This window comes from Aspergillus glaucus, assembly GCF_001890805.1.
Source record: "Aspergillus glaucus CBS 516.65 unplaced genomic scaffold ASPGLscaffold_10, whole genome shotgun sequence".
Taxonomy (NCBI): Eukaryota; Fungi; Ascomycota; class Eurotiomycetes; order Eurotiales; family Aspergillaceae; genus Aspergillus; species Aspergillus glaucus.
In genome coordinates, this window is record NW_019170462.1 from 245525 (window position 1) to 271074 (window position 25550).

Below are 25550 nucleotides of genomic sequence, written 5' to 3' on the forward strand. Positions count from 1 at the left end.
ACGAAGGCTAGACCACACTACGGTGAGTTGTTGTAATGGCAATCCGATAAGTGGATATGACTGCGGTAAAGAAACCTCGGAATCTTTTGCTAGGTAGGGTATTTGGATGGTATATAAGTTGAGGGTACGGACACTATTGCATGACCTGCAAGCTAAGTCAGATTCATTTGCGAATATACACCAAAATGTCTCAGCAATTCTATCTTCTTGGAGAGCCAGTCTCTTCGGCAAGACATCTTCCCGTCGAAAAGAATTTGGATCTTGAAGGACTGCAGTATGTAGTCGCTGCGCATTTTGCCATCGTTGAAGCAACGGGTACGTTCTATCAACCGGCCTCTAATCATATCATACTAACGAAACAGGCATCGGCTTCCAAGACGAAGAAACCATCTTCTCAGAAGTCCCCGACATCCTCGCCTCCAAAACACCCATAGCCATCACAATCGATGGCCACGCCGTCCGCGACCCTGAAGGCCCCAACGGCCTCCCCTATGTGGGCAACTACTTCGACATCTACCCAGACCACCTGGGCAACCACCAACGCCTCTTCGACACATACGGCCCAATCTTCAAGGCCACAAGCCTCGGCCGCACGACCTACCACACGAACGATCCCCAAATCTCTGCAATCGCCTTCGCCGAGTCGGACTTTTTCTCCAAACATATCAACGAAGCGCACCCGCTGTCCGCCCTCAAGACCCCCGCCGCGGGTATCTTCCTGGGAGACACGGATACAGAGGAGTGGAAGGTCACGCACAAGTTCCTGCCGCCCGCGCTGGGCCCCAAGGCTGTGCGGCACTACGCGCCCACGATGCAGGCTTCTGTCGAAGACGCGTGCAAGGTCTTCGATCAGCTAGACGAGCGGGGCGAGGCGTGGAATGTGTACCAGTACATGTTGAAGCTGGGGTCGCAGGCTGTGGGCAAGTTGACGCTGGGGCTGGACTTTGAGCACTTTTCTAGTGCGGATGCGCCGTTGCATGAGATGGTTGGGGCGATTGCGGAGATGCTGTCGTTGAATAAGAAGGTCACGAGTAAGGGGGATTGGTATGCGAAGTTGCCGTTTGGGGACCCGAAGAAGTTGCATGTGTTGAGGAATAGGATTGAAGAGATGGTGGGGGAGTCGGTTCAGAGTGCTGAACGGGGTGGTGTGGAGGATTTGCCGCTGCAGGATGCTGCGTTGCGCGCGGCAAACATGGTTGGTATGTTTCTATCCCCTGCCATGTCTTTGCTTGATCCATACTAATGCTGATTATGTAGACTACGCAATCCGCGCAACCGACAACAAAGGCGACAAACTCCCCAAATCCAGCCTCGTCTGGTCCCTCGTCGTCGCCACCGCCGCCGGCTTCACAACAACCTCCTCCCTCCTCTCCTGGCTAATCTACGGCCTCTGCACATACCCCGGCATGCAAGAGCGTCTCCTCCAAGAACTCATCGACAACGATATCGACGACACCACCCCCATAACAGCAGACGTCACCGACCGCCTCTCCTTCCTCGACAAATACATCAAGGAGACCCAACGCCGCCACAACCCCTCCTTCCAACCCGGCCGCACCGCCCGACTCGATCTGATCCTCCCGGGTGGCTACAAAATCCCCAAGGACGCAGTCATCATCCCAGCCCTGCACCACATCCACAATAACCCAGCTCTGTGGGATAACCCGGCGAAATTCGATCCGGACCGATGGGATACGGATGCCGTGAAGAACAGGCATCGCGCGGCGTATATTCCGTTTGCGACGGGACAGCGCATGTGTATTGGGTTTAACTTTGCGTTGCAGGAGATCAAGGTGTTTTTGCCCAAGTTGGTGTATCGGTATCAGTTTCGGAGGGAGGCTGATGGGGCGATTGAGTATGATCCGATGTTTCAGTTGATTAGGCCGAATAATTTGTATGTCAGGGCTGAGAGGAGGACCAAGTGGCCTGCTAAGTCTGTTTGAGTGTTATTAGATTTTGTTAGATAGGTATAGAATATAGAATAGAGAGTTATATATTTGATTTATTTTTTTATGTTTAACATCTGCCCGTCAGGTATTGTTTACTAGTAGAAGGGTTACAATTGTTTTTTGTGGTCATTATTCACATCTAGTATTGAGAAACGGAGCTTAGCTACCATATAGACTTCACGCTAAAGCAATCATCCTATGGAATATATCCCTAACCCTAATCCAAACCACATAGCACAATGAAAGATCTCTCACTGTACAAGTCCAACAACCATATCCAACCACACCAATACCACCCACCAATAACACAAAAACAATAATAATCCCTTTCCCTCCCGCGTCCTCCGCCTCCGCCTCCATCCATCCACTGCCGTTCGTACCGGCAAGCCGAGTCCCGAGATCTGACAGACCCACAACCCGAACTATCATCTCTTCCGAGCCTCTTCCTCGGTACTTAAATATAGACCGTTATCTTTTCTGGAACAGATCATGGAATTTTCGGGAATATCTCGTTGTTCCTTCGAATCCAAGATTCCGAGCTATATGCACTCCGTACCGAGTATAGGATTCGTGTATAGTATCTAGTCCACTCACCGCGGGTATTGCGGACCGTATGTGTTTTTGAGTACATAATGGTTTCCGAGGATGTGTCGTTGTAGTTGTAGGGTAGTAGTATAAGTATGCTCTATCGTTCTCATCCAGAAACTACTCATCTCCAGCTCATTCAAGTCATATCATACCAAATCGAACACCACAATGTCCACCTGGAACCCTCAAGACTACCGCACCCGCCCGGTTACCATCCTAGGCGGTGGCGTCCTCGGTCGTCGCGTTGGTAAGCCTATCCTGTCCACTTACACAGTAACGAATAAATATACTAACGAAACAGCCTGCGTCTGGTCCTCCGCCGGCTACGCCACCCGCATCTTCGACCCCAGCCCCGACCAACGTCAAGCAGCAATAACCTACATCACCGAAAACGCACCTTCCTACGCCCAACGCACCGCAATCCAACCAAACAATGACATCCAGGCCTTCGACAACCTGGGCGATGCAGTCTCAACCGCCTGGCTAGTTATCGAGGCCGTTCCTGAGAAACTGGCCCTCAAGATTGATACATTTGCCGAGCTAGCCACTCTCGCACCGGCGGACTGTATCCTGGCATCGAATTCTTCGTCCTATAAGACCTCCGAGATGCTTGAAAAGATTGCCCCGGAGGCAGAAGCTAGGACTCGGATTCTGAACACGCATTACTACATGCCCCCCGGGAACATGATCGTCGAGCTCATGACAAACGGCCACACAAGTGTGTCTATCTTCCCGTTCCTCGTTGAGCGAAGCAGAGAAGCTGCATTGGTACCGTACGTCGCGAGGAAGGAGTCTACGGGTTTTATTTTCAATAGACTCTGGGCGGCGGTGAAGAGAGAGGCGTTGATGGTTTTGGCGGAGGGTGTTTCGGAGCCAGAGGAGATTGATGATATGTGGAAGAGGATGTTTGTGGAGGGGGCTGCTGTACCTTGTGCGATGATGGATAGTAAGTCTTTCCCCTTGTTTTTAGGACCCTTGGTGATGTTTGTACTTGTGGCTAATGGTGCAGATGTCGGTCTTGATACGGTTGCGTTTATCGAGGAGCATTATGTCAAGGAGAGGGGGCTTTCGGGGGAGAAGACTGTTGATTTTCTGAGGGAGAAGTACCTGGAGAAGGGCAGGTTGGGGTCGAAGTGTGAAAAGGGTGGTTTGTATCCTCCTGCCTCCTAAGTAGTATGTTTGGTTTGGAGATTATTGTACAGAGTACTTGTTAGTCTATCGGTAATAATACATTCACTGATCAACCCATAACTGTCCCCATGTCTCCCAGAAATTAAACGTAGAGGCTTCATCAACCAGTGCATCAATCAGATCACTGGTCATCTCGGTGTTCATGTTAACATCTCCCTCGGATAGGCTGTTCTCAACACCAGCACCAGCATCAACAGAAAAAGGAACAGAAGTAACCGCCACAGGCGCCGGAACAGGAGCAGGAACACCCTCACCAGCATTCGCGTCCGCGTTCGTATTCGCATTTGCATCCAAAGCAAACCAAATAGGACTATACATCCCCAGAACCCCCGCATCCCGGGGATAAAACTGCTGGATAGCCTTTGCAAAAATCCCCCGATAAATCGACGCAACGGTATACACCTTTTGAAACTCCTCCATGACCATCATGCATATATTAAGCTTGTTCAGTCGTAATCGTCGGGAGAGTGAGTTTGCTGAGTTGCAGTTTAGAAGGTGCATTTGCATTGCTGGGATCAGGAGGGGTGGGCTGTCATGACATGTTAAGAGTTTGATTGATTTGTAGTTGGGGAGGGGGGTGCGGTGCGTACGTCATTGGGAGGGCGAATTCGAGGAGATTCTCTTGGGCTAGCATGTCGAGGATATCGTTTGTTCGGGAGGCTGCTATATCGGCCTCGCGGCGCATTCGGTGCTGCCATTTTTGTTGTTGTGCTGGATGGAGACCTTCTGGTGATTCGGTTCCGTAGAGGCGGTAGAACATGATCAGAATCGCTCTGTCTGCGTCAGTAACCAGCCCAATCTCAACAAACAGGGGAACGAACTGATAATGCAACTGCAAATGATAGACATAAAAAACCGCCTCCCGACTCAACCCCCCACCGCCACCATCCACACCCGGACACTGACAAGATAATATCTGCGCCTCCAACGCCTCAACCTCCCCCAACCCCGGCCTCCCCCTCAGCGCCTGATAATTCAACTTCAACACCTTCCCCAACACTTTACTCATCTCCACCAACATCACCCAAAACTCCGCCATCTTCTCCAAATCCCCCGGCAGAAACGCCTCCTTCGTTTCCCTTCCCACACCCTCAAGGTCACTCAACAAATCCTCCGCTCTCGCCATTGGCATATCACAATCATTCAGATCAATCCTCATCGGCCGTCCAAGCGTAAGACTCATCCAGCGGTCGCGGAAGAAACATGCCCACCAGAGGCGTCGCCAGAGGTGTCGCTGGCGGTCTGTTATGGAGGAATTGCGGCGGGTGGCAGCGGTGGTTGTGTTGTTGTTGGGGCTGTTGTCGGGGTTGCGGTGGAGGCCGAGGATTTGGCACATGTTGACGGAGATTCCGGTCCAGTACCAGGGGGCGGCGTGTTGGTCTGTTTCAGAGTGCCAGAAGCCGAGGAGAAGGGAGGATTGGAGGAGGGTGGTTCGGTCGGTTGTGTGGTTGTACATGGACTGTTTTTTTGAGGTTCTGTACCAATGTTTGAAATGGATGTGGGGGGCATACCTTTGCGCATGAATACATAGCTGCTTTCATCGCCTTCCGGGACTCATAACCCTCACTCTGACATATCGATATCGGAATAAACTGTCCCATCCATTAACCCAATCCAACAAAAACATCTCAGATGAAGTGAACGAGGCAGGACATACATTAACAGCAACAAAAAACACACTCCACACCAACAAAACATTATAGTCCCCCAACCTCCCCGCCGCAACAGCCCCCAACAACTGATCCGCCTCAATAATCGGCATAATCGGATGCACATGGCGAAAATACGCTCGGATCAGACTATCACACGCCTCTTTTCCGGGTAACGTGAACACGCCTTTATTGGCTAGATATTGTTTGTCTTCGTTGGAGAGTGAGGCGGGCATGTGCATAGGGAGGAGGAGGTGGCGCGGGAGATGTTGTTCGGGGGAGCAGAGGTCTAGGGTTGATGTTATGCCGGTTTGGTCACCTGCCAGCAATTAGCATGTTTATCTTGGATAGGTGTAGGGTATAATGAGGAAGAGGGTACCGGTGTAGAAAGGAACCTGCCCAACACCTTCAGGCTGGCCCAATGCAGCAGCTGCGATTTCGAGACCGTTACGCTCTTCATCTTGTATCCGGTCACTGGCATGTGAAGGTGACTCTGAAGCCTCAATTCCTTTACCAACCGGGTTATTAAACGGTTGACTCGATGACGGCACAACCTCGTTAGATCTATTATGTCCAGGTGAATGCGGCTGCGACTGCGACTGCCGAGCCCTCCGCTCCTGGACCCTACTCAACCTACCACACATCAGCACACACCCCATTCTATTTCAAGTTCGAGGCAAAGGCAACTCACGCCAAACTCCTCCTCTCATCAACGACACACTCGGCGCGATCCTGCGCACACCCAATACAAGGGAACCCCGTGACCGTAAGACTGCAGCGGACTTTGCGGCGGCGACAAGATTCACAGGCGACTGCCGAGCGGTAGCGGCGGGTTGACATTGTAGCTTAGCTTAACCTTGTTCAACTTAATTTTGGCGGCTTGGTTTAGTTTAAGGTGCTCTGAGGTTGGGATGGGGTTCCGAGGTTTATATAGGTTCCGAGGGAGAGGCGGGTTACGAGTACCTCGGTTCCGATTGATCCGCTGTTTCAGGGTTCACCTCAGTTATACGGTTACTCGTAGGTTGAGAATCTATAGGATCAAATCTGAATTCTGCCAGCCAAAGAAACACCGGTCAACGGTTGTCATTGATCTCATCCTAACCGCTATCAACACAACTCCCTCCTCACACGCCATCCGGATATCCTTCACTTCCTCCACGAACAAGCCTCCACGTCCACCCCAGAAACCTCCCGGTGAGGTCCCAACAATGTAGAATCCCGACTCCATTGAACGAAACAGAGAAAAACGATGCCATGGAATGCATGAGAATTGGTCATAATGATCGTTGGATATGACATTTCCCGCCAAAAGATATAAAAGGGAACAGAAAACGGGTAAAAAAAAGTTCGCAAATGTTTCAAATAGAAAACAAACGGGGTAGGGCAAAAAAAAAAAAAAAAAAAAGGATCTACGATCGCGGTACGCCAGGCTTCAGATCTGATCTAAACGGTGCGCGAAAGAAGACAAGGCGTAGACGCGGTTGAGAAGAGAATTTCATTGCGGAAATCAGATAGCGTACTTGCGGGTCCACTCGCGAGCAGTCGACTCGTACCGGGGACGGTCAGTCTTGTAGACGTGGGCGATCTCGGGCACCAACGGGTCGTCGGGGTTGGGATCTGTGAGCATCGAGCAGATGGAAAGGAGAACTATATGGGTTAGTTTTGAGTCATCGGGTGCGGATGCCGGATGCGAAAAACTAACCCTTGGAGATTGTGAGAGCAGGGCTCCATTGGTCCCTTAGGATGTCCAGACAGATGCTGCCGTTCGAGTTGATGTTGGGGTGGTAGATACGGGTGGTGAAGTTGACCTTTGGGGGCTTGAAGGGGTAGTCGGTAGGGAAGTGAATGTTGAGGAAGAAAACGCCTCCGGAGTATGGCGAGTCGCTCTGTGAGGAGTCAGCACTGTTCCGATTGCAGACATGCGACCGATGCGACTTACAGGACCCATGATAGTTGCTTGCCAGTGGAACTGTTATCAAGCATGTCAGTACACTGTTCACTCTCCTAATGACGTGCGGTCTGATTCCCGGACAAGGAAGGATTTGCAGTTTCGTATCTGCCCCGCCGCACCAGCGATATCACGACCGAGAATCACGAGACCGGGGAAAGGGAAGGGGTATCATACCAGATCCTCTCCGAGAGGGCCAGCAGAGCAGGACGAGGGCGGGTCACTTAAGTCAGTCAGTATTGTATATCCTCTTATTGTAGTCTTGAATCCACCCCGCAACGTGGTAAGGTGAGAACACCTAACCACAACGCAGCGCAGGGAAAGACGAGGGAACGACATACCGGCCCAGGTCAGTAAGTTCCTTGTTGATTCTCTTAAGAGCCATGGTGTGTGAAGGTGTGAAGGAGGTGTTAAGAGGAAGACTCCTAGTTGGGTAGGAGGGCGACGTCGAATGGAATAGGTGGTTTGATTCTGCACGATAGAACAGGTTAACCAGTACTCTTACAACGAGATAGAAAAGAAGGCGAAAAAGAAGATATAAACACAGTTAGATATAAATGGGACTCACAGGCTAAATACGTGGGGTTGTAAAGAGGTTCCAAACAGACAAGAAGGACAGAGAGAAAGAGAAAGAGGAAAAAAGAGAGAAAAGAAAAGAAGAGGGGAAAGTGAAAGAAAAGAGGGACGGTATCGTACCGTATAGTATATTACACATCTCACCGCCACATCCACCGCCACAGTCTGATGCAATTACTAAATGATATAGAATACTCCTGACTGACATAAAGATAAGCATCTACTCAGCATTTCTAATCTATTATTTTCTCTATAATACTCTGTACAAGTATCAAAAATAATGGTAAAGTAAGTGTCAGCAAGGTACTCGCCACATCATCCGTGATTTTTTCTTGGGCTTCAAATGCCCGTATTTTCGCCCGACGAGGCGGTGGCGCCGGAATCCGGTACCGTATGTAATTCATTACGGGACTTTTAAATGGCTGTTCTTGGGTAGTATATATGAAGAGGGTACACATATATAGGGCATCTTGATAAGTGATAATACATGTGGATATAATCCAGGATGCCCAAGTGTAGTATGTAATGAACACCCATGACACCCCTGCCCTACGGGTATATGCAGGGAACCGGCCAAATCAGCGGAGCCCTATGTCATCGGTCACGTTACCAGATCAGTAATAGCTTTTGCTTGATATGTTCTATATACACTTATGTTTAATACACTAGATGGGCCAAGAAATAGTATGGCTCGGTCTAAACAAACGCCTGGACACCGGTGATCGCACGGCCAACGATCAGGGCTGTAGCAGTCAGTATTCTATCCTTGAACTAGAAGAAAAGGAAGGTGCTCACCGTGAATGTCACTCTGGCCCTCATAGGTCTGCACCACAAACAGGTTGGCCACATGGCGGGCAATATGATACTCGTCACTGGTCGCATTGCCGCCCAGAATCTCTTGCAGTCTATATCGCGGTTAGTATTCATCTCAAAAAAGCAAGAGCAGGGCAGACATACACTCTGGCATTAGTCAAGGCCCGATCACAGTTCTGCCTCTTGACCATCGAGATCATCTCAGGCGTGTTCTTCTTCTCATCCTTCAGCCTCGCAACCTGCGTAGCAGCCAGCGTACCATACGCCGCATCCGTAGTCGCATCCGCCAACTTCTTCTGAATCAACTGGTACTTCGCCAACGGGTTGCCCTTGAACTGCTTGCGCTCCAACGAATACTCCCGTGCGCGAGCGAGACAATCCTCCAAAGCACCCATCGCACCAAATGCAATACCCAACCGGGCGCTGTTGAGACACGTAAACGGACCCTTGAGACCCTCGACGTCGGGGAGCATGTTCTCCACGGGAACAGGGCACTCATCCATCTGGATCATACCCGTGATCGACGCGCGTAGGGCGCTCTTGTTCTTAATCGGAGGAGTCTCCAGCGTACCAGGCGGGCAGCGACTGCGCTCAACCACGAATCCACGAATCTTACCCGTGCTCTGCAACTTAGCCCACACCAGCATCACATCCGCAATAGGCGAGTTGGTAATCCACGTCTTCGACCCAGAAAGCAAATACACACCCTTCTGTGTCGGATGTTCTCTCGCAACAGTTTCCATCGACCCAGGGTCCGAGCCGTGGTTGGGCTCTGTAAGCCCAAAGCATCCAGACAGCTTTCCCTTAGCCAGACCCGGCAAAAGTCGCTGCTTGAGTTCCTCGCTGCCGAATTCGTAGATACCAGTCATAGCCAGCGATCCCTGTACTGACATTCCAGAGCGGTATCCCGAGTCCACGCGCTCAACTTCCTTGGTGATCAATCCGTAGGCGACAGTGCTCACGCCCGCGCAGTCGTATCCGTGGAGGTTCGCGCCCAGGAGGCCCAGTTCGCCCATTTCTTCGAGGATTTTGCGGTCATAGTCTTCGTTTCTGTAGGCGTCTTCATTCTCATTAGCACTGTCCAAAACTGCCTAGAGTACTTGTTTGTGGTGGTGAGGGTTATACCCAGCACTCGGGGCATCAATCGCTCCTGGCAATATTGCCGGGCTGTGTTCTGAATCGCCAATTCCTCCTCCGTATACAGTTCTGACGCAGCCAGCGGATCCTCCCAGTTGAATGTTGCATAGCCTCGTGTCGATGTGTTGTGAGCTGCTAGTCCCCGTGCGATAGGAGTGGGACGGCGAGTCGCCGACTGGAAGTGGCGCGACGCCGCGCGAAAGCCGAAGCGATTCATCATGGTAGGGAAGTGGATTAGAGCAATTCAAGCGTCCGCAGAAAAATTTTTTCTTTAATTAACAGGAATAAAGAGTTATAAATAACGTCCTTCGAGAAAATGAATTTGCGGGGAAGCTTGTCCGGACAAGAAAGTGAGAGTGGCGGCGATTTGGCAAATCAACCTCGGCTGGTGCTCGGTAGAACACGGAGCTCCACAATGAGATACAATGAGAGATGCTGAGTCGTACAGCAGTTTTCTACAATGGAATGCTAAATAGCCTCAATGGCCTCTTATAAGGGTATAAACTCGGATTGCCAAGCACTGGCGCTTCCTATGCGGTCATGCCGAAAGCCAAAAAAGTATATAATACTAGTATATGGAGTAACATCGCAATCAATTGACGCATTTGCGTCTCTAGATCATAGAGTGTGATACTGTATACATTGACTGCGTAGGCATAACTCATTAAGACTATACAGTCATGGCCAGGACATGTACCTATAACCGGGTACCTACTCTATACACAGGCGGCTGGAATCAGCCCTACCGCCGGCTAAAATGGCCTTGGCCCGGAAACTAGGCATACGTCTGCTCTCGGCTGCTCACTCCTATTCGGGACAGACGCTTGAAAGACTGCCCGAATCGCCGTACCGTCTCGGCTTCGGCGACACCGGCAAATGACGCGACGGATATCGACGGCGATCTACGGCGATTTTGATAAGATCGCCCTCGGTTATGGCATCTCTGTCGAAAGCCAATACCATTGACGCGTCACGCAGGCATTTGTGACTGCAAGAAATCAGAAACCCCCATGGGAAAATGCTCCTCATCAAATCCCCATAAATCGCTCATCATCGGATCTATCGAACCCTCAGAAAACCCCAGTTGCTCGTTTTCGGGGATCGTGCTGGGCTCAAACCCATTGTTGCGCTCTGCGGATAGAGGAGCCACACCTAGTAAAGGAGGCGGGTGGTTGAGGATGGTATCTCGTTGACCCAATGGTTGTGCCCCGGGGATGATAATTGGTTTGAACATTGGGGAGACATCATGGGAGTTCTGTCGGGGAAAGGGCTGGTTGTAAGAATTCTTTTTTTCCCATTCCTCAAATCCAGTGAGCATCTTTCGTAGACCGCGGGCGAGATGGTGGCTGAGATGGCGTTCGCTAGCTCGCTTACTGCACGATACCATCAATTCGATAATCCGTTCGACTAATTCCTGAACATATGCGACATCGATGTGCAAGTCGGCTGAAGCGATAGAATTTCGCTGTCCTTGGCATCCTTTGGCCGCGATCTTCAAAAGAAACACTGCAGCAAAGGTGATCATGCTGTGCAGATATAGCGGAACGCCAACCAGACCTCTTTGGATGTCTGGTTCTTCCAATACAGTGAGAAGCGTACCAATGGCTGATTCAACTGCCAAATTTGCGCGTTTCTTGCGCTCAGGTGACATGATGCGAGTTGAAGTTGGTGAGTGGTAGGTTCGCAGAGCAACCGAGTTCACCTGCAAGCGGGAAAAGTGATAATGCAAATAGACGGCTCTGTAAGGGTATGCACCAACGTGCCAGCTTCCAGCTGCTCCGGTTAGCATATAATATACCAAGTAAGAAGAATGAGTATACCTATACGAGGAATCCAAGTAGTACACCATTCGTCTAGGTCGGCATCAAACTTGTCGATCTTCGCAAAGTCACTTTCTGGGACCTCAAGGTCCACATCCGGGCCAAATGCATGGTATATCCGAGTCAGGATGATAAACAGATCAACTTGGCTATGTAAGCGGATGTCACACTGTGGTGCTGTCGGAGAAAGAACAAAGGTGTTATGATTCGTGATGCTGGGATCCTCGTGGATAATTGGTGGACGCCCGTATGCGATAGAGAAATGATGCTCCAAAGTCTATACGCTAGTTAGTATGGGATCAGCCTAGCAACTTGGAAAGTACATACATAAAGGAGATACCAGAGTCTTGCCTGTTCCTTATGCTCTGGAGAACCTTGTGTGGCCTTGCGAAAACACTGGTGCAAGTTGCGCTCGGTTGCGATCCGTACTGCATACCCGGAGAGCTTCCAGCTAACATCCGCAAGCCAAAAGGCCGCTATACACAGCCCGCGCAAATCATCCAAGGTGTGATGTCGGTCAAGCATGGACCCAGATGCAAGTTTCGCGAATTCGGTATAACAAGTGTCAAACGTGCGCTCTTTGTTTGGCATGTGCAAAGCCGTTACAGCAAGGATGGCGGCAGACAGCATCGATGATGAGTTCCGGACGGATGCAAGATCCTTGTGTACCAGTGCTATCCCATCCCAAAGATAACGGTTGAGAACCTGGTCAAAATACTGAAACAATTCTTCTGCCTCTTGTATTTCCACAACGCCTCGCGATATGAAGTCCGTCGCAAGCGAGTGATCAGACGACTCGTTCTCCTCTGGAGAATTTGCCCGAATATCGCTCAGCTGTGTGACTTCGTATAAGCTCCCCATCGGCGCGGTGACCAAGGACAATGTGCCATTCTCCTCCCGATCCGGGGAATACCGCGCCGGTTGTCGCGAGAAGTTGTAGTTCGACGATGTGCGTGGGGCCGTTGGTGCAGCCACATTGGCGTCGATAGAATTGGTTCTCCTGTCGCTACCCGTCGTTATTCCTATATCCTCGGTCGATGCGGTCGATCCTTTGCGGTCTCGTCTCTTGGAGGGCGCGTCTATCGTTCTGCTAACGGCTTGGTAGTACGAGAGTTCCGGTAGTTGGGCTTTTCTCAGCAAATCGGACATCGCAAGTTCAACGGTCGTCTTCCAACTAAACACGAACACATCCGCATTAGCAAATCACCGAGACCTAGGTCAGGTATGGGATAGACACGCACTCAGTCTCATCTTCCAACAAGGTCTGGAGGCTCTTGTGGACAACACATTCCAAATTCATCCGTCGACATCTCTGGCAAATCGACTCACCAGGGTTCATATTACACCGGACCTTGTGCTTCTTGCATTCGGTGCACGCCCGGATCCTGCGTGAGATCTTGGGAATGTGCCCCTCCGGTGCAACTGTCCCTTGCGGCGGAGATGTCGATGCGTGTTCGCCATTAGACTCGAATTGAATGCGGTTTCGCTTCATTTTTATCAATTGATAGACTCGCGGTGAGGTACTCCGTACAGAGTACTATGTACTCATCCTGGGGAATCACTCGTACTCGTCGAGATAAGCCAGAGCCCGCACAATGGCCGTTTGTTAAGTCAAAGGTAAGCGCACGCGCAGTGACTCAACAGCTAGCGACAAAGATATGGGCACGAGATGTTATCCGAAAAGCTCGGGAGGAGCCCATTATCACGGGGGCCGGTACGCTTTACCCAATGCGGCAACCCGAGCTTTGGAAGCGGGGCCGCTTGGAGATTGGCGCGGGGATATATCACGTGATGTAAGCCAAGTCGATTACGCGCTATTCCCGATGGGGCTTAATGATGTAGGCGCGTTAGAGTTCCGCGGCGCGTTTCTGCGCGGTGGTCGATTCTGTCGGACTTCCAGCACACCTGCGATAGCTAAAGAAGATATAACAGAGCAACTATGGGTATTAAACGTGAGTACAATCCCTTACCTATTTGAACTTTTCAATTCTAGTAGTGAATCCACGCGTGCAGGGTGCTAATGGCAGACGCTAGAGCTCTATCAAGTGATTGCAGAAAATGCGCCCGATGCGATCAAGACGGGCGATATCAAGCAGCAGTTTGGCCGTAAGGTCGCAATTGTGAGTTCCAGATTCCAAATTACCCTTCAAACAGGTGGCCAGGAAGCTAACAACTGTCGCTACTAACACGCAGGACGCGTACGTCAACTCGAATTCCGCATATGACTGAAAACGCAGGAACAGAGCTAAGGCTAATCCCACTACAGATCAATGAGTATCTACAGTTTCATGATCGCCGTGCGCTCCGAAGGCCAGCAACTTATGAGTGATACCGGCGAGACGACATCACATCTGATGGGAATGTTCTACCGTACACTACGCATGGTGGACAACGGCATCAAACCCCTATACGTGTTCGACGGCGCACCACCGAAGCTCAAGTCGGGCGAATTGGCCAAGCGTTCCGCACGAAAGTCAGAGGCTACCGAGGCTCACGAGGAGGCCAAGGAGACCGGTACTGCGGAGGATGTGGAAAAGTTTTCGCGCCGGACAGTCCGGGTGACGAGGGAGCATAATGCGGAGTGCAAGAAGCTTATGAAGCTCATGGGTGTTCCGTATATTGATGCGCCGACAGAAGCTGAGGCTCAGTGTGCGGCGCTCGCACGGGCGGGCAAGGTCTACGCGGCTGCTTCGGAGGATATGGACACATTATGCTTCGAGACGCCGATTCTTCTGAGGCATTTGACGTTTGCTGAGCAGCGGAAGGAGCCGATTCAAGAGATTCACTTGAAGCGTGCGCTCGAGGGACTTGGTATGGACCGTAATCAGGTATGCGCATGTTCTCTCTTCGTGATCCTCCGGTAGAAAACTTACTTTGGCTTAGTTCATTGACCTCTGTATCCTCCTCGGATGCGACTACCTCGAACCCATCCCCAAGGTGGGCCCCAACACCGCGTTGAAGCTCATCCGCGAGCACGGTAGTCTGGAAAAGGTAGTCGAACACATAGAAAGTGACCCCAAGAAGAAATTTGTAATCCCCGAAGACTGGCGGTACCAAGACGCGCGGGAATTATTCGTCAAGCCGGACGTCCGCGATGCAGACCACCCGGACTGTGATTTTAAATGGGAAGCTCCCGACGTGGAGGGACTCATTGACTTCCTGGTGAAGGACAAGGGATTCAACGAGGATCGTGTGCGCAACGGTGCGGCGCGTCTGCAGAAGAACCTCAAATCGGCGCAGCAGTCGCGGTTAGAGGGATTCTTCAAGCCAATGGCGCGGACGGACGAGGAGAAGGCGAGTCTGAAGCGCAAGAACGAGGAGAAGATCCAGGATCAGAAGAAGCGGAAGAAGGATGAGGCCAAGGCTAAGAAGGAGGCTAAGGCAAAGCCCCGTGCTTCTTGATTTGGATGGAATTATGATGTATGATAATTTGTTCCTTGATGGCGTTTGGCTATGCAATACTACTTCTGGTATAAAAGTCTCAGAATACACATGCTTTAACAGCGGAAAAGCAATGGTCAAGGTAGAAATGGATCATGGTCTCCTTGGACTCTAGGATCAACCCGGGATCAATCCGAATGGACTGATCTTCCTGGCCAGTGACGTCATTTGATATTGGTCCGTTTAGGAGTATTATAGACATGAATGACTTGATATATATTTACCTGCCGGTAAATTTCACATAATATAGTATAATTGCCATTTCAATCGAGTATGATTGAATATGGTCAATGGTGCTGGAAATGCCAATGCCAATATATATCGCGGAGTGGGATGCAGCCACATGTATCCAATGACAAAATTCACGCAAAATACTACATATCACATATCACTCTAGCCAGCAGCACGAGGCCAAGAGCCTAAGAGAATCACAAACCAAGCACTAGGCAGACTCACTGCAGAAAATAAGGAGAGAAGACAGACACAAACGGAGTGAGGATCAGGGACTGTCAATAGGGGAGATTTCATGCATCAGCTACGTGTGCATTTTAAGCATAACACATATACAGGGTACAGTCAAGAGGTGTTCATCTGGACAATATCACACATCAAATATCATATAGAATATTGGCGTTTACTTGTATACAGTGGCAATGATCATGGCATGTTTGGTCCAGACAGACGAGTCAAACCCACAACACCGGCAGGTACGGATGCTAAAAAGAGAAATAGTAAAAAGAATAAGCGAATGATCGTTGAAGAAGAAGATCAGATGGAATGTGCACGGACTATCAGTGACAGAACCGGAGTCAAATAAATCAAAGAAGCGAAGAGACGAAAAGGAGTAAACGCGTTAAGACATCATCTCATGGTGATGCGCGTAGGCATAAACAACAAGACTACTCTTCTATGTATAGGATAGTATTATATTCTATACTATAAAACAATAAGAGCAAATCAAGCAAACCAGCCAGGCTGATACGCACAAAAAAGAGCAAAATAAAAACAAAACCGGACGTGTAGGCAAAAGTTGATCTTGGTCCTTTGCCCGCTGCCCTATAAAGTCGGCGGATGCCCCGCGCATCGTCTCCTCCCCTTCCGTCACTTCTTCTTTCCTCCTTCTCTTCGATCTCTCCACCACCCAAACACGCGAAGAAATAGATAAGACATTACCTCATCTGCTATATACCTCTTCTACATCTATATATCTCCTCTACAAACAACCACACCGTCATCATGCCCCCCAAGAGAGCTGCTGCCGCGTCCGCGACCAAGAAGGCCGCCGCTGGTCATGCCTCCTACCGCGGTATGTTTTTACTGATCCTGCTTTACCACCACATCGCGTAGAATTGATATAACCATCGCCTTGGTCGCGAATAAATGCTGATTTTATCCATATAGATATGATTAAGGATGCTATCGTTAATGTGAGTTGATCACGTCTTACACGTCGGGCGATCTCTCGACTCTCCCCGACCGTGACACGTCTACACACGCCCCTCTGTCGTCGGGCATCTTTGGTCTTATTTTCGAGTTGGTCGCTGACTTTTTCCCTTTCTTTTTCTTATAGTTGAAAGAGCGAAATGGTAGCAGGTATGTTTTTTTTAAAAATTTTTCTTTCGTGTTCTCTGTGCGCGGTGGTCGATGTCGCTGGACAAGCGACCAGCCGCGTCCCTCTATCGCAATGAATCGCACAGCTAACACGACCTTCGCAATAGTCGCCAATCCATCAAGAAATATGTTCAGAACAACAATGACCTTAACAACGCGTCTCCTGCCGTCTTCGACAACCAGTTCAACAAGGCCATCAAGGCTGGTGTTGAGAAGGGTGATTTCACCCAGCCCAAGGGTAAGTTCTCCCGCGCGTGACCATTTGCAAATTCTGCACGACATAAAATGGACATGCTTTCCATGTCGATGTGCGACCACGGTCATTGTTTATGGATCAACTAACGCGTCTCTTATCTACAGGTCCCTCTGGTCCTTTGAAGTTGGCCAAGAAGGACGCTGCTGAGAAGCCCGCGCCCAAGGTGAGTTCACATCTGTTTCGTTTATTCCAAGATAGCATGTCACTGATCATTGGATAGAAGGCTGCTCCTGCTAAGGCCGCTCCTGCTAAGGCTGCCGCCCCCAAGAAGGCCGCCCCCAAGAAGACCGAGAAGGCTGAGAAGGCTGAGAAGGCTGAGAAGGCCGAGAAGGCCGAGAAGGCCGAGAAGACTGAAACCGCCCCCAAGAAGACCACCAAGAGCACCGCTAAGAAGGCCACCGCTACCAAGAAGAAGACTGCTGCGAAGCCCAAGGCCAACACAGCCAAGCCCCGCAAGACACCAGTTGCCGTACGTGATCATCCCTCATTTTCCATCGGTGAACTTTTGTGCTGACAGAAAACTAGGCTCCTGCCATCATTGAGAAGCCCAAGATCATCTCGACGACCAAGTCTGGCCGCGTGACAAAGACGACGGCCCAACCCGAGTCGGCCCCCAAGAGGGCGGCTCCTAAGAAGAAGGCGTAAATTCTTTTTGTGATTTTTCGAATCGTCCCTTCTCATTTTCCGTCTCCATCGCGTCCTACGTCTTTCACCTTTCGTCTTCATGCGCTTCGAGTGATATCCTTTCTTGGGTTGTATCAATTGGGTGTTCATTTCTTCCCCTTCGGTTGTAATTTTTCCTTGTTTGACTTTATTTCTTCATGTGTTTCTTTTGTCGCGTCCGGGATATCATTCTGTGTTAGTGATCATTCGCTTTTTCCGAAATTTTGGTTGGGTCGGCGTCCTGCGGTGGTTTATACAACGTTTTTTCTTCTCTGGTGATTGGCTTCGATGTCTAGTACCTCTTGTTTATGGTGATACTCAATGAATACTTTTTCCAGTTCAATTTTGGGTTTGTCGTAGGTTGCGCGATGATTGTTGCGGACCATGTTCTAGCCTAGATGGACAGAATTACTACGTAATACTACATAGTAAGGTGAAGATGGATATTGTGTTACCACTCATGATTCAACCTGCGTATCGAGAGCCCAATGAACGCGTCGAAGATCGGGAGGGCTACCTCCGTATGGTCACATGATATTACACGTGATTGCGCCCGCAAATCGCTTACCATTTTCTCGGTATCTATCCAGACCGAGATCCGGGCCAATACAAACAGAACGACCCCAGCCAGTCTGAATCCGATCTATCACAGTTCCGCAGACTTCCGCATATAAGGTTGGTTAAAGTTATTACAGGTGCTGTCCAGCGAGGCCTTAGCAATCTTGAACAGTAATATTAGGGCTTATCATTGTACCTAAATGGGCTCCTTCACAGCCATAAACTACTGCATGTCTATCAGAGGATTGCATATTTTTATCATCCGTGTGGCGGTGGTGTGGAGGTACTTTCTTGGACGTGCTCCATACCAAGAGTTCGTTCAGGGGATGACTTTCAGGGAGAGCATCGGAGGACTAATTATAGGTTTTGTTCTGATGGGATTGAGAGATTTTGTAGTATTTCAGTAGCGATTATTGCACTTGAATATCAAGAACACAGCGCCTCGCCCGTACGGAGGACATAGTACTCTGTACAGCCTTATGAGTGTTTATTGTTGTTCCAAAAATAGCACATATCTCGGAGACGGGAGCATGTTAGAGAAGGATATTGTTCGGTTGACAGAGTTATAGACAAAGTAATAACACCGACACTTGGATTGAAGATTCAATCAATACATTGCAGTATGTACTCCGTATTACTCCGGGGCATTTGTAGAGTACATGTGTGTTGTCTAACTGATTTGAGGCGTCCAGGCTGTAACGGAGGTCCTGACGATCAGGGATAGCCAAATATTGTTTATGTTCTGTGCTCTTTGTGTTAAAGGTCTTTGGCTGAAGCTTAGAAAGGGTTACAGATAGCTATATGGAGTAGTGTTTACATCTTCATCTACAAAGTAGTCTCGGTTCGGAGAAGTATGGATCGGAGATGGATGCGGATGTGCAAATCTGTATGTATAGAAGGATAATGCAGAATATTCCGCGATACAGATATTTCAGAGGAATACATATGGGATGCAAGAGATATGAGGGGTTAGGTGTTCGTGGCAGAGATACTGGTAGAGTGCAGAGGAGGTATGTATGGCATGGTAGAATTACCTGTCAAGTGATGAACGCGCAATATGAAAATCAAACAATTAAATTGATATTATTGTGTGATTATTCATATCTGTCATAATAATAATATTCTTAGTCTGTTAATCCTCTATTTTGCTCTCATTATTACTACTGCTATTACTGCGACTCCTACTGCGACTGTCTCCCGCCTCCGTTTTCTCCCCTTCTTTTTTCACCACTTCTCTTCCTTACTCTTACCACTATCTTCTTTTTTCTCTTCCCCATCGACTTCTTTTCTTTTCTTATACTCATTGCCTAATTCATCCAGTACTCAGACTGTCTATCAGATACTCGATACTATATCTCCCTTTCCTCAACTCGACACGTCGCTCTCCCTCGTCTTGTGTCTGCGGCCTCCTGATCATGCCTATCGGTCGCTGAACGTCTTTCCTCTGTGCCACGCCCTTTCCGGCTGGCCGCTCATACTATACTTGACGACTACTTTAATATTGCGACACTACAGCCTCTGATTGACATTTCACTCCCCGAAGCCTTTTTCTCCCGGCCGTTTCCCTCCAACGCAGACCTCACGTCACACTCGACCACCACAACTCCTCTTTTACTCTTGACTCTTTTTCTCTCCTTTTAATCTCGGCTTCTTTCGTCTTACGCTCTTTTATTTCTTTCGGGGTTTTCTCCTTCATTAGCGGGCGTCCTTCTTTCTTTTTTTACCCTCTCTCCTTCCTCCGCACCGCCATGCCGTCTTTCGCCAACGACTATCATACCGCGACGCCTCCACCCGTGGACTCGCCCCAGGGGAAACCGCACGAAAAAGCCCCCGTTGGAAATACCTTCCTATGGACCAATAACTGGCCAAATGGCGATACTGCTAGTCACCGTGACGCTGCCGCCCCCCCGACCGACCGTCTCGCCAATCTGAAGAATGCTAGTGCCTACTCCGTCAATGGTCACCGTTCCAGTATTAGTTCTTCCCACAACCGTGACCTGCCCCAGTCCAAGGATGGCAGTATGTATTCTCTGGGCAACGGATCCGCGCGTGATCCCCGCGATACCGGTCGTCCTTCGACCACGTTAGACCGTGATATCATCGCCGGCGCTGGTTCAGGGGCCGGGTCGGCGGCAGCGTCCATCTCCAGTCAGCAGTTCATGGGGACATCGCAGAGTTCCCGTTCGCTCTATAATGGGAGACCAACCGTCAACGGGGACCACACTCCTCGACCCTCTGTCGACCAACTCGTCGCCTCTGACTGCGTTGCGAACGCCTCAATGTCTGCCTTGTCGAGCTCTCAACCCGAAGAAAACTTCGGACGTCTCTCCTCAGATCCCGGTCGGTTATCGCCTAGGACTACTAGTCCGCATCGCTACTCTTCGCCTCCAATCCCCACCGGCATCGATGGCGCCGCTAGCGGCAACCCACCGCAATCCCCAACACAGCAGCAACAACAACAACAACAACAAGATCAGAGTTCGTTACGACATCGACATACGCTTCAGGTGCCGCGATCCGCTAGCGCTCGCCGGAACAGTCGTGATCATTCCGAAGATACGGCACAAAGCAGCGGCCGGCTATCCCCGACGGCAGGTATCCGCCGGACTTCTATGAGCCTTGCCCGTCGAACCACCCGAACGAACCACTCCGATTCGATCGCAGATGAGTCCATCCCCGACGAAGATGCTGCCCGTTACGCGGAGGCTATCAAGCAGCGCAGAGCGTCCAGGCGCCGGCGTCGCGATGATGACGATGATGATCGGGTCATCGTGGGAACCAAAGTGGACCAGAACCATGTCAACTGGGTTACAGCGTATAACATGTTGACTGGTATCCGATTCACGGTATCGCGAATCAATGCCAAACTGGAACGCGAACTTACCCCCGCAGATTTTGAAGCCAAGCACAAATTCTCCTTTGACATGTATGTTTCGCCTTTGATTGATATTTTGTATCACCTTTTGTACCCCGATATTAACGACAATGATAGCACCGGAAATGAGCTGGTCCCTTCAGCCAAGTATGATTTCAAATTCAAGGACTACGCTCCTTGGGTCTTTCGAAGCCTGCGAGCCAAGTTCCGCATCGACCCTGCTGATTACCTCATGTCCCTCACAAGCAAATATATCCTCTCTGAATTGGGATCTCCAGGAAAGAGTGGTAGCTTTTTCTACTTCTCGCGAGATTACAAGTATATCATCAAGACCATCCACCACGCCGAACACAAGCTGCTGCGCAGGATCCTACCCGAGTACTACAAGCATGTGGAGAAGAACCCGAACACGCTGATCTCTCAGTTCTACGGGTTGCATCGTGTCAAGATGGCATATGGCCGTAAGATCCACTTTGTAGTTATGAACAACCTCTTCCCGCCGCACCGTGACATCCACCAGACCTTCGATTTGAAGGGATCGACCATTGGCCGAGATCTGCACGAATCCGACCTGGAAAAGAACCCACGAGCCACTCTCAAGGATTTGAACTGGGTCCGCCGCAGCCGTCATATCGAGTGCGGTCCTTCTAAACGGGAATTCTTTATTGCCCAGCTACAGCGCGATGTCGAGTTGTTGAAGAGACTCAAGATCATGGATTACTCGCTTTTGGTGGGAATTCATGACTTGGATCGAGGCAACGAGGAGAAACTCCGTGACAAGACATTGCAAGTTTTCCAACCCGGAGGTGACCAGGAGGATTCGTCTCAGAATATGCTCATGCGCACGCCGTCCAAGTTGGAAAGTGAACGTAAAGCTCGTGAGCTGCGCATGCTGATCAAGCGGGAGCGCCCAGTACCCCTCGACAAGGCGGCTGCGAAGATGCCAGAGGAGATTCTCGATGAACGGAAATACCACGTGTTCTACGCTGACGATGGAGGATTCCGTGCTACGCATGAAAATGGGGCCCCAGGCGAAGAGATCTATTATCTCGGAATTATTGACTGTTTGACTCATGTGGGTTTTTTTTTTTTTTTGTCACTGTAACTGGACTATTACTAACTGTTCTCAGTATGGAACCATCAAAAGGATAGAGAATTTCTTCAAAGGCCTGTCAAATGATCGAACACAAATATCGCCGATCCCACCCGAAGGCTACGGTGATCGTTTCATCAATTTTATCCGCGGCATTACGATGTCCAAGGAAGAAGCTGAGCGGCATCGAGAGTCCCGCGCAATGGGCCGACCATCTACGGAACGCACCCCGTCGGTTGAAAGAACCATGCAGCACGCGGAAAAGGAGGCATCCAAGGATGTTTCTATCACACATCCCCGGACATTATCCACAGTTCGGGATCCTACAGACGCCAACGGCCCTGGACCGACCTCGACACTTCCGATTGTGGATGAAGCGGGCGAGGCCAGCAGTGTCGGGGGCCATAGTCAGCATAGCCGACAAGGTCCTCCAGCGCCTGTGGAGAAGGACCTCCCACCGATTCCCAACCAGAATGGGTTCGATATGTCAGAGAAGGGCAAAGCAGCAGTTCGTGACGAGAATCTCAGACCCTACCGGGGTTAATGGCGCCGTCCTTATGGTTGATTTGCCGTTGCCTCTGATCCCACCATTTCTCGTCTCGTTTAGAAACCGCTCTTTATAGAGTGTCATGTTACCACGACTGATGTGTGTTTCTATGGATGGGGGCTACCTGCTTTTTATCAGGATGCAACTTGTCCGTTTCGACATTTCCAGCTGAACCTTTTTCTTATCGCCTTTCCGTTTCGATTCGCGGATGAACAGTGTCTCAGAAGCGCGAGATACCCATGACTTTTTCTCTTTTCTTGCATGACAGGCAACTGTTTGATCATGTACCGTCTATCTTTTTAACACCTACTTTAACCCTTCTTTAGATCTCTTTTTCTTTTTCCTCTTATCGTCGTCATTCCCTTTACATATTGGAAATCTTTTCATTTGCTCATGTCGGGCGACCGACATGATTGCATCTTTATTGCTTATATTGCAATACCTCTTTTCATCACATAACGTGTTGTCTTTGCCTCGTCCTGTTTGCTCATGCCAACTTTGGCCTGTCAATTTCTTTTCCTTGTGTCTCTTGCTTTACTATGCCATGGCGATGTTGCCTCGACCTTTTCACCCTTTCTACTTTCAGTCAAGCCATACCCTCATGTTCCTTTTTCCTTTCACTTTCCTTTTGTTGCATTCATGGATGGGCAAACAGAGTACACGCGTATTTCCTTTTCTTTATACTTGTTTTTGCTATTATTGTTCTGAGAGCAAGTTTTGAGCGGCTTGGATTGATATTGTTTTGAACCTTTTCTTCCGTTTTTCTCCCACTAGAAGTTTGATTGAATAGAACGAAAGACATACAGTACTGTAAGTAAGTATATCAATACAGATATCTCTCGTTGGTATTATTTTCTTGAGGATTTCTTTAGGGGCCTCATCGGTTTTGCTCATGCCCGGGGTCGTGACAACAAATCGAGATAATTCTTTCAAAAGTACACACATCTTCGGTTCGAGCAGGCCTATAGACGGTACTTATATAGAGTAAGCGCCGGCCTCAGGCAGAAGAACTTGGCTTTGGGCATCAGTGCTTACGCTTGGCACGCTGAACCATCCATCCTTCATCACCAGTCTCATCACCAATATGCCCAAAGATCCTCTTCTCAAAGGTCTAGGAGATGTCTTGGGGGAGATTTCTCTAGACTCCATCCAGCCTAGAGATGACCTTGCTACCACAAAGGTCGATCTAGCGACATTAACGTCGTACAATCTACTACCAAAGTACCGAAGAACAATCATTGTGCCTGGTGGGTAGATCAATATTCCTTCTGTATAATAACGCTCATCATGTCAAGGCTCCCCTTCCATCTGGAAGCCCCCAATTACACCAAGCAGTATCAAGCCAGATTCAAGAGTATCGCCGATGGACCCGAATCGACATGTGTTCCTTAAATGTCCTCTCGAGCCGCTCTTCAGAGCCTTTATCTCTCACACAACCCGGGATGAAAATGAATGACATCGACCTTGTCTCGGATCAACGCAATCTCCGGGTCTTGCTGGGTTTCGTGAGTGGTAAGAAGAGTTCATTCCGCATCGATGTGGAGGTCGTCAACGACACAGTGTTGTTTTATTGCTGGACGCCGAAAGCACTCACAAATATCAACGGGTTTGCGGGATATGGACATGAATTTGAAAAGGCATCTACCTGCCGACCAAGGGGTGTCAGGAATAGCATGACCCATAATCGGGCCATTCGCTATATGCTCGGGGACGTTAAGATCATTCTGCGATATGAAGTCGACGGATGCACCGGTTTTGACGATGACATTCGCAGGGGAATGCCTGCGCCGAGAAGCAACAAGACCCCAACGGGATATACAATATTAAAATGGGGGAATTTGGTCGCTCCGTCTCGGATTATCGAGATCAAAACTGGAGCAGTTGGAAAGAACCTAGATGTCTCCAAGAACACAGAACAGCTTTGGTTTTCGCAGACGCCTATTCTCTGTGCCGGACATTATGATGAGACTGGGATGTTTACGAGCATTACAAAAAGGAATATCTTAAGGATGGGAAAGCTTAAGGAATGGGAGGAGAGCCATCAAGAACAGCTGAAGAAGCTTGCAGCTCTGCTTCGGGTTATTGTCGAGCTGGCTCGGACGGCAACCTGGAAGAAATGCGCGTTAGTTTCATCACAAGGCATGTTGAAGATCTTCAGCTTGGTAGATCAGAATGACAAAGGACTACCCGTCGACTTGCAGTCTATGTGGGAGTAATCGGGAAAACAACGAATTACTCTAGACGGAGTCAGTGGTCTTTCACTCGATGCATAGGTCTCGTGGTAGAAGCAAATGTGGACTTCGTGTGGGCTTATGCGAGCAATGGGACCTGCGGTGATAGGTTAATTGAACACTCCAAGATTTTACTGGTCCCTCTTCGTGAAACGAGAAACATACCGTATACTCGGTGCATACGCCCAATCTCAGACCGGAACTTCCCGCCGCGGATACAGTTATAGTAGAACTCATAGGAATAGGTTATGGCGGCTAGCTTGGGATGTGTCGGAGAGGGTGGAAATAAAGACGGTATATACTCTGGAGGATCAGATAGACCCCTAGCAAAGACAGCGCTAGCTTACCATAGTGGATGTCCATTTTTTTGCTCTTGGACAGGGGAAGTTAGAGGAATTGGTAATATGTAGCGTTGGGTTGATTTGACTTGATACTTCATAATCTCGTCGACTGTCCCAGAATTAGATTATTTACTTACTCTAAGTTCACTAACAGAGGTCTAAAGTACTCCGGGAATCACATGCTGCCCTCTGGGAGCAGCAGCACCCGCAACGGGCAACCAGATAGGACTTGCTTATGCACCACTATGCACAGAGCTGAGGTC

The 25550-nt window shown here is 49.6% G+C and overlaps 11 protein-coding genes across 11 annotated transcripts; 7 read left to right on the forward strand and 4 right to left on the reverse strand.

The window, feature by feature from the left end:
• Positions 1–83: 83 nt before the first annotated feature.
• ASPGLDRAFT_46984 (cytochrome P450) lies at positions 84–1991 on the forward strand. Its single transcript, XM_022546566.1, has 3 exons — positions 84–315; positions 363–1199; positions 1258–1991. The coding sequence occupies exons 1-3, from the start codon at positions 186–188 to the stop codon at positions 1941–1943; spliced, it is 1653 nt and encodes a 550-aa protein (XP_022400864.1). The 5' UTR covers positions 84–185; the 3' UTR covers positions 1944–1991.
• A 459-nt stretch (positions 1992–2450) lies between these two features.
• On the forward strand, positions 2451–3707 carry ASPGLDRAFT_171175 (3-hydroxyacyl-CoA dehydrogenase family protein; the record flags this gene model as incomplete). The annotated part of the gene is made up of 3 exons (XM_022542733.1): positions 2451–2784; positions 2839–3483; positions 3547–3707. Exons 1-3 carry the CDS (start codon positions 2706–2708, stop codon positions 3705–3707), a joined length of 885 nt encoding a protein of 294 aa, XP_022400865.1. The 5' UTR covers positions 2451–2705.
• Positions 3708–3770: 63 nt separating this feature from the next.
• Positions 3771–6217, reverse strand: ASPGLDRAFT_35449 (Zn(II)2Cys6 transcription factor; the record flags this gene model as incomplete). The annotated part of the gene is made up of 7 exons (XM_022544565.1): positions 3771–4257; positions 4319–4501; positions 4550–5187; positions 5240–5320; positions 5386–5696; positions 5757–6010; positions 6069–6217. The coding sequence occupies 7 exons, from the start codon at positions 6215–6217 to the stop codon at positions 3771–3773; spliced, it is 2103 nt and encodes a 700-aa protein (XP_022400866.1).
• A 229-nt stretch (positions 6218–6446) lies between these two features.
• ASPGLDRAFT_82175 (putative ubiquitin conjugating enzyme (UbcD)) lies at positions 6447–8058 on the reverse strand. Its single transcript, XM_022550151.1, has 6 exons — positions 7894–8058; positions 7667–7796; positions 7503–7548; positions 7317–7346; positions 7080–7263; positions 6447–7024 (listed from the first exon to the last, which is right to left on the reverse strand). Exons 2-6 carry the CDS (start codon positions 7708–7710, stop codon positions 6885–6887), a joined length of 444 nt encoding a protein of 147 aa, XP_022400867.1. The 5' UTR covers positions 7711–7796; positions 7894–8058; the 3' UTR covers positions 6447–6884.
• Positions 8059–8352: 294 nt separating this feature from the next.
• ASPGLDRAFT_46986 (acyl-CoA dehydrogenase) lies at positions 8353–10180 on the reverse strand. Its single transcript, XM_022546567.1, has 4 exons — positions 9840–10180; positions 8859–9774; positions 8697–8806; positions 8353–8644 (listed from the first exon to the last, which is right to left on the reverse strand). The coding sequence occupies exons 1-4, from the start codon at positions 10069–10071 to the stop codon at positions 8598–8600; spliced, it is 1305 nt and encodes a 434-aa protein (XP_022400868.1). The 5' UTR covers positions 10072–10180; the 3' UTR covers positions 8353–8597.
• A 191-nt stretch (positions 10181–10371) lies between these two features.
• On the reverse strand, positions 10372–13327 carry ASPGLDRAFT_82177 (uncharacterized protein). Its single transcript, XM_022550152.1, has 4 exons — positions 12913–13327; positions 11999–12845; positions 11672–11948; positions 10372–11624 (listed from the first exon to the last, which is right to left on the reverse strand). The coding sequence occupies exons 1-4, from the start codon at positions 13161–13163 to the stop codon at positions 10822–10824; spliced, it is 2178 nt and encodes a 725-aa protein (XP_022400869.1). The 5' UTR covers positions 13164–13327; the 3' UTR covers positions 10372–10821.
• Positions 13328–13551: 224 nt separating this feature from the next.
• On the forward strand, positions 13552–15205 carry fen1 (multifunctional nuclease RAD27). Its single transcript, XM_022546568.1, has 5 exons — positions 13552–13623; positions 13706–13791; positions 13847–13851; positions 13938–14499; positions 14555–15205. The coding sequence occupies exons 1-5, from the start codon at positions 13611–13613 to the stop codon at positions 15071–15073; spliced, it is 1185 nt and encodes a 394-aa protein (XP_022400870.1). The 5' UTR covers positions 13552–13610; the 3' UTR covers positions 15074–15205.
• A 1022-nt stretch (positions 15206–16227) lies between these two features.
• Positions 16228–17979, forward strand: ASPGLDRAFT_46990 (histone H1/H5 family protein). The gene is made up of 7 exons (XM_022546569.1): positions 16228–16418; positions 16514–16539; positions 16683–16705; positions 16831–16961; positions 17084–17142; positions 17200–17448; positions 17505–17979. Exons 1-7 carry the CDS (start codon positions 16349–16351, stop codon positions 17622–17624), a joined length of 678 nt encoding a protein of 225 aa, XP_022400871.1. The 5' UTR covers positions 16228–16348; the 3' UTR covers positions 17625–17979.
• A 1856-nt stretch (positions 17980–19835) lies between these two features.
• On the forward strand, positions 19836–23033 carry ASPGLDRAFT_298532 (1-phosphatidylinositol-4-phosphate 5-kinase). The gene is made up of 3 exons (XM_022543894.1): positions 19836–21126; positions 21193–22150; positions 22206–23033. Exons 1-3 carry the CDS (start codon positions 19949–19951, stop codon positions 22710–22712), a joined length of 2643 nt encoding a protein of 880 aa, XP_022400872.1. The 5' UTR covers positions 19836–19948; the 3' UTR covers positions 22713–23033.
• A 489-nt stretch (positions 23034–23522) lies between these two features.
• On the forward strand, positions 23523–24152 carry ASPGLDRAFT_298463 (uncharacterized protein). The gene is made up of 2 exons (XM_022543892.1): positions 23523–23699; positions 23787–24152. The coding sequence occupies exons 1-2, from the start codon at positions 23608–23610 to the stop codon at positions 23968–23970; spliced, it is 276 nt and encodes a 91-aa protein (XP_022400873.1). The 5' UTR covers positions 23523–23607; the 3' UTR covers positions 23971–24152.
• ASPGLDRAFT_46992 (uncharacterized protein) lies at positions 23788–25402 on the forward strand. Its single transcript, XM_022546570.1, has 2 exons — positions 23788–23962; positions 24011–25402. The coding sequence occupies exon 2, from the start codon at positions 24095–24097 to the stop codon at positions 24929–24931; it is 837 nt and encodes a 278-aa protein (XP_022400874.1). The 5' UTR covers positions 23788–23962; positions 24011–24094; the 3' UTR covers positions 24932–25402.
• The last annotated feature ends 148 nt before the right edge of the window (positions 25403–25550 follow it).

Coding starts and splice junctions, on each gene's coding strand:
- ASPGLDRAFT_298532 (XM_022543894.1), top strand. CDS start 19,949: ATGCCGTCTTTCGCCAACGACTATCATACCGCGACGCCTCCACCCGTG. Junction 21,127..21,192: donor CACAAATTCTCCTTTGACAT/GTATGTTTCGCC, acceptor CGACAATGATAG/CACCGGAAATGAGCTGGTCC. Junction 22,151..22,205: donor TTATTGACTGTTTGACTCAT/GTGGGTTTTTTT, acceptor AACTGTTCTCAG/TATGGAACCATCAAAAGGAT.
- ASPGLDRAFT_46990 (XM_022546569.1), top strand. CDS start 16,349: ATGCCCCCCAAGAGAGCTGCTGCCGCGTCCGCGACCAAGAAGGCCGCC. Junction 16,419..16,513: donor TGGTCATGCCTCCTACCGCG/GTATGTTTTTAC, acceptor TTATCCATATAG/ATATGATTAAGGATGCTATC. Junction 16,962..17,083: donor TGATTTCACCCAGCCCAAGG/GTAAGTTCTCCC, acceptor TCTTATCTACAG/GTCCCTCTGGTCCTTTGAAG.
- ASPGLDRAFT_298463 (XM_022543892.1), top strand. CDS start 23,608: ATGCCCGGGGTCGTGACAACAAATCGAGATAATTCTTTCAAAAGTACA. Junction 23,700..23,786: donor ATAGACGGTACTTATATAGA/GTAAGCGCCGGC, acceptor CTTCATCACCAG/TCTCATCACCAATATGCCCA.
- ASPGLDRAFT_46984 (XM_022546566.1), top strand. CDS start 186: ATGTCTCAGCAATTCTATCTTCTTGGAGAGCCAGTCTCTTCGGCAAGA. Junction 316..362: donor TGCCATCGTTGAAGCAACGG/GTACGTTCTATC, acceptor CTAACGAAACAG/GCATCGGCTTCCAAGACGAA. Junction 1,200..1,257: donor GCGCGCGGCAAACATGGTTG/GTATGTTTCTAT, acceptor CTGATTATGTAG/ACTACGCAATCCGCGCAACC.
- ASPGLDRAFT_46986 (XM_022546567.1), bottom strand. CDS start 10,071: ATGATGAATCGCTTCGGCTTTCGCGCGGCGTCGCGCCACTTCCAGTCG. Junction 9,775..9,839: donor ATTGATGCCCCGAGTGCTGG/GTATAACCCTCA, acceptor ATGAGAATGAAG/ACGCCTACAGAAACGAAGAC. Junction 8,807..8,858: donor GCCTTGACTAATGCCAGAGT/GTATGTCTGCCC, acceptor ACCGCGATATAG/ACTGCAAGAGATTCTGGGCG.
- fen1 (XM_022546568.1), top strand. Junction 14,500..14,554: donor TTGGTATGGACCGTAATCAG/GTATGCGCATGT, acceptor ACTTTGGCTTAG/TTCATTGACCTCTGTATCCT.
- ASPGLDRAFT_82177 (XM_022550152.1), bottom strand. CDS start 13,163: ATGAAGCGAAACCGCATTCAATTCGAGTCTAATGGCGAACACGCATCG. Junction 12,846..12,912: donor TTGTTGGAAGATGAGACTGA/GTGCGTGTCTAT, acceptor GTTCGTGTTTAG/TTGGAAGACGACCGTTGAAC. Junction 11,625..11,671: donor TACTTGGATTCCTCGTATAG/GTATACTCATTC, acceptor TAACCGGAGCAG/CTGGAAGCTGGCACGTTGGT.
- ASPGLDRAFT_46992 (XM_022546570.1), top strand. CDS start 24,095: ATGTGTTCCTTAAATGTCCTCTCGAGCCGCTCTTCAGAGCCTTTATCT.
- ASPGLDRAFT_82175 (XM_022550151.1), bottom strand. CDS start 7,710: ATGGCTCTTAAGAGAATCAACAAGGAACTTACTGACCTGGGCCG. Junction 7,347..7,502: donor GCCCTCTCGGAGAGGATCTG/GTATGATACCCC, acceptor GCTTGATAACAG/TTCCACTGGCAAGCAACTAT. Junction 7,025..7,079: donor TGCTCTCACAATCTCCAAGG/GTTAGTTTTTCG, acceptor TAACCCATATAG/TTCTCCTTTCCATCTGCTCG.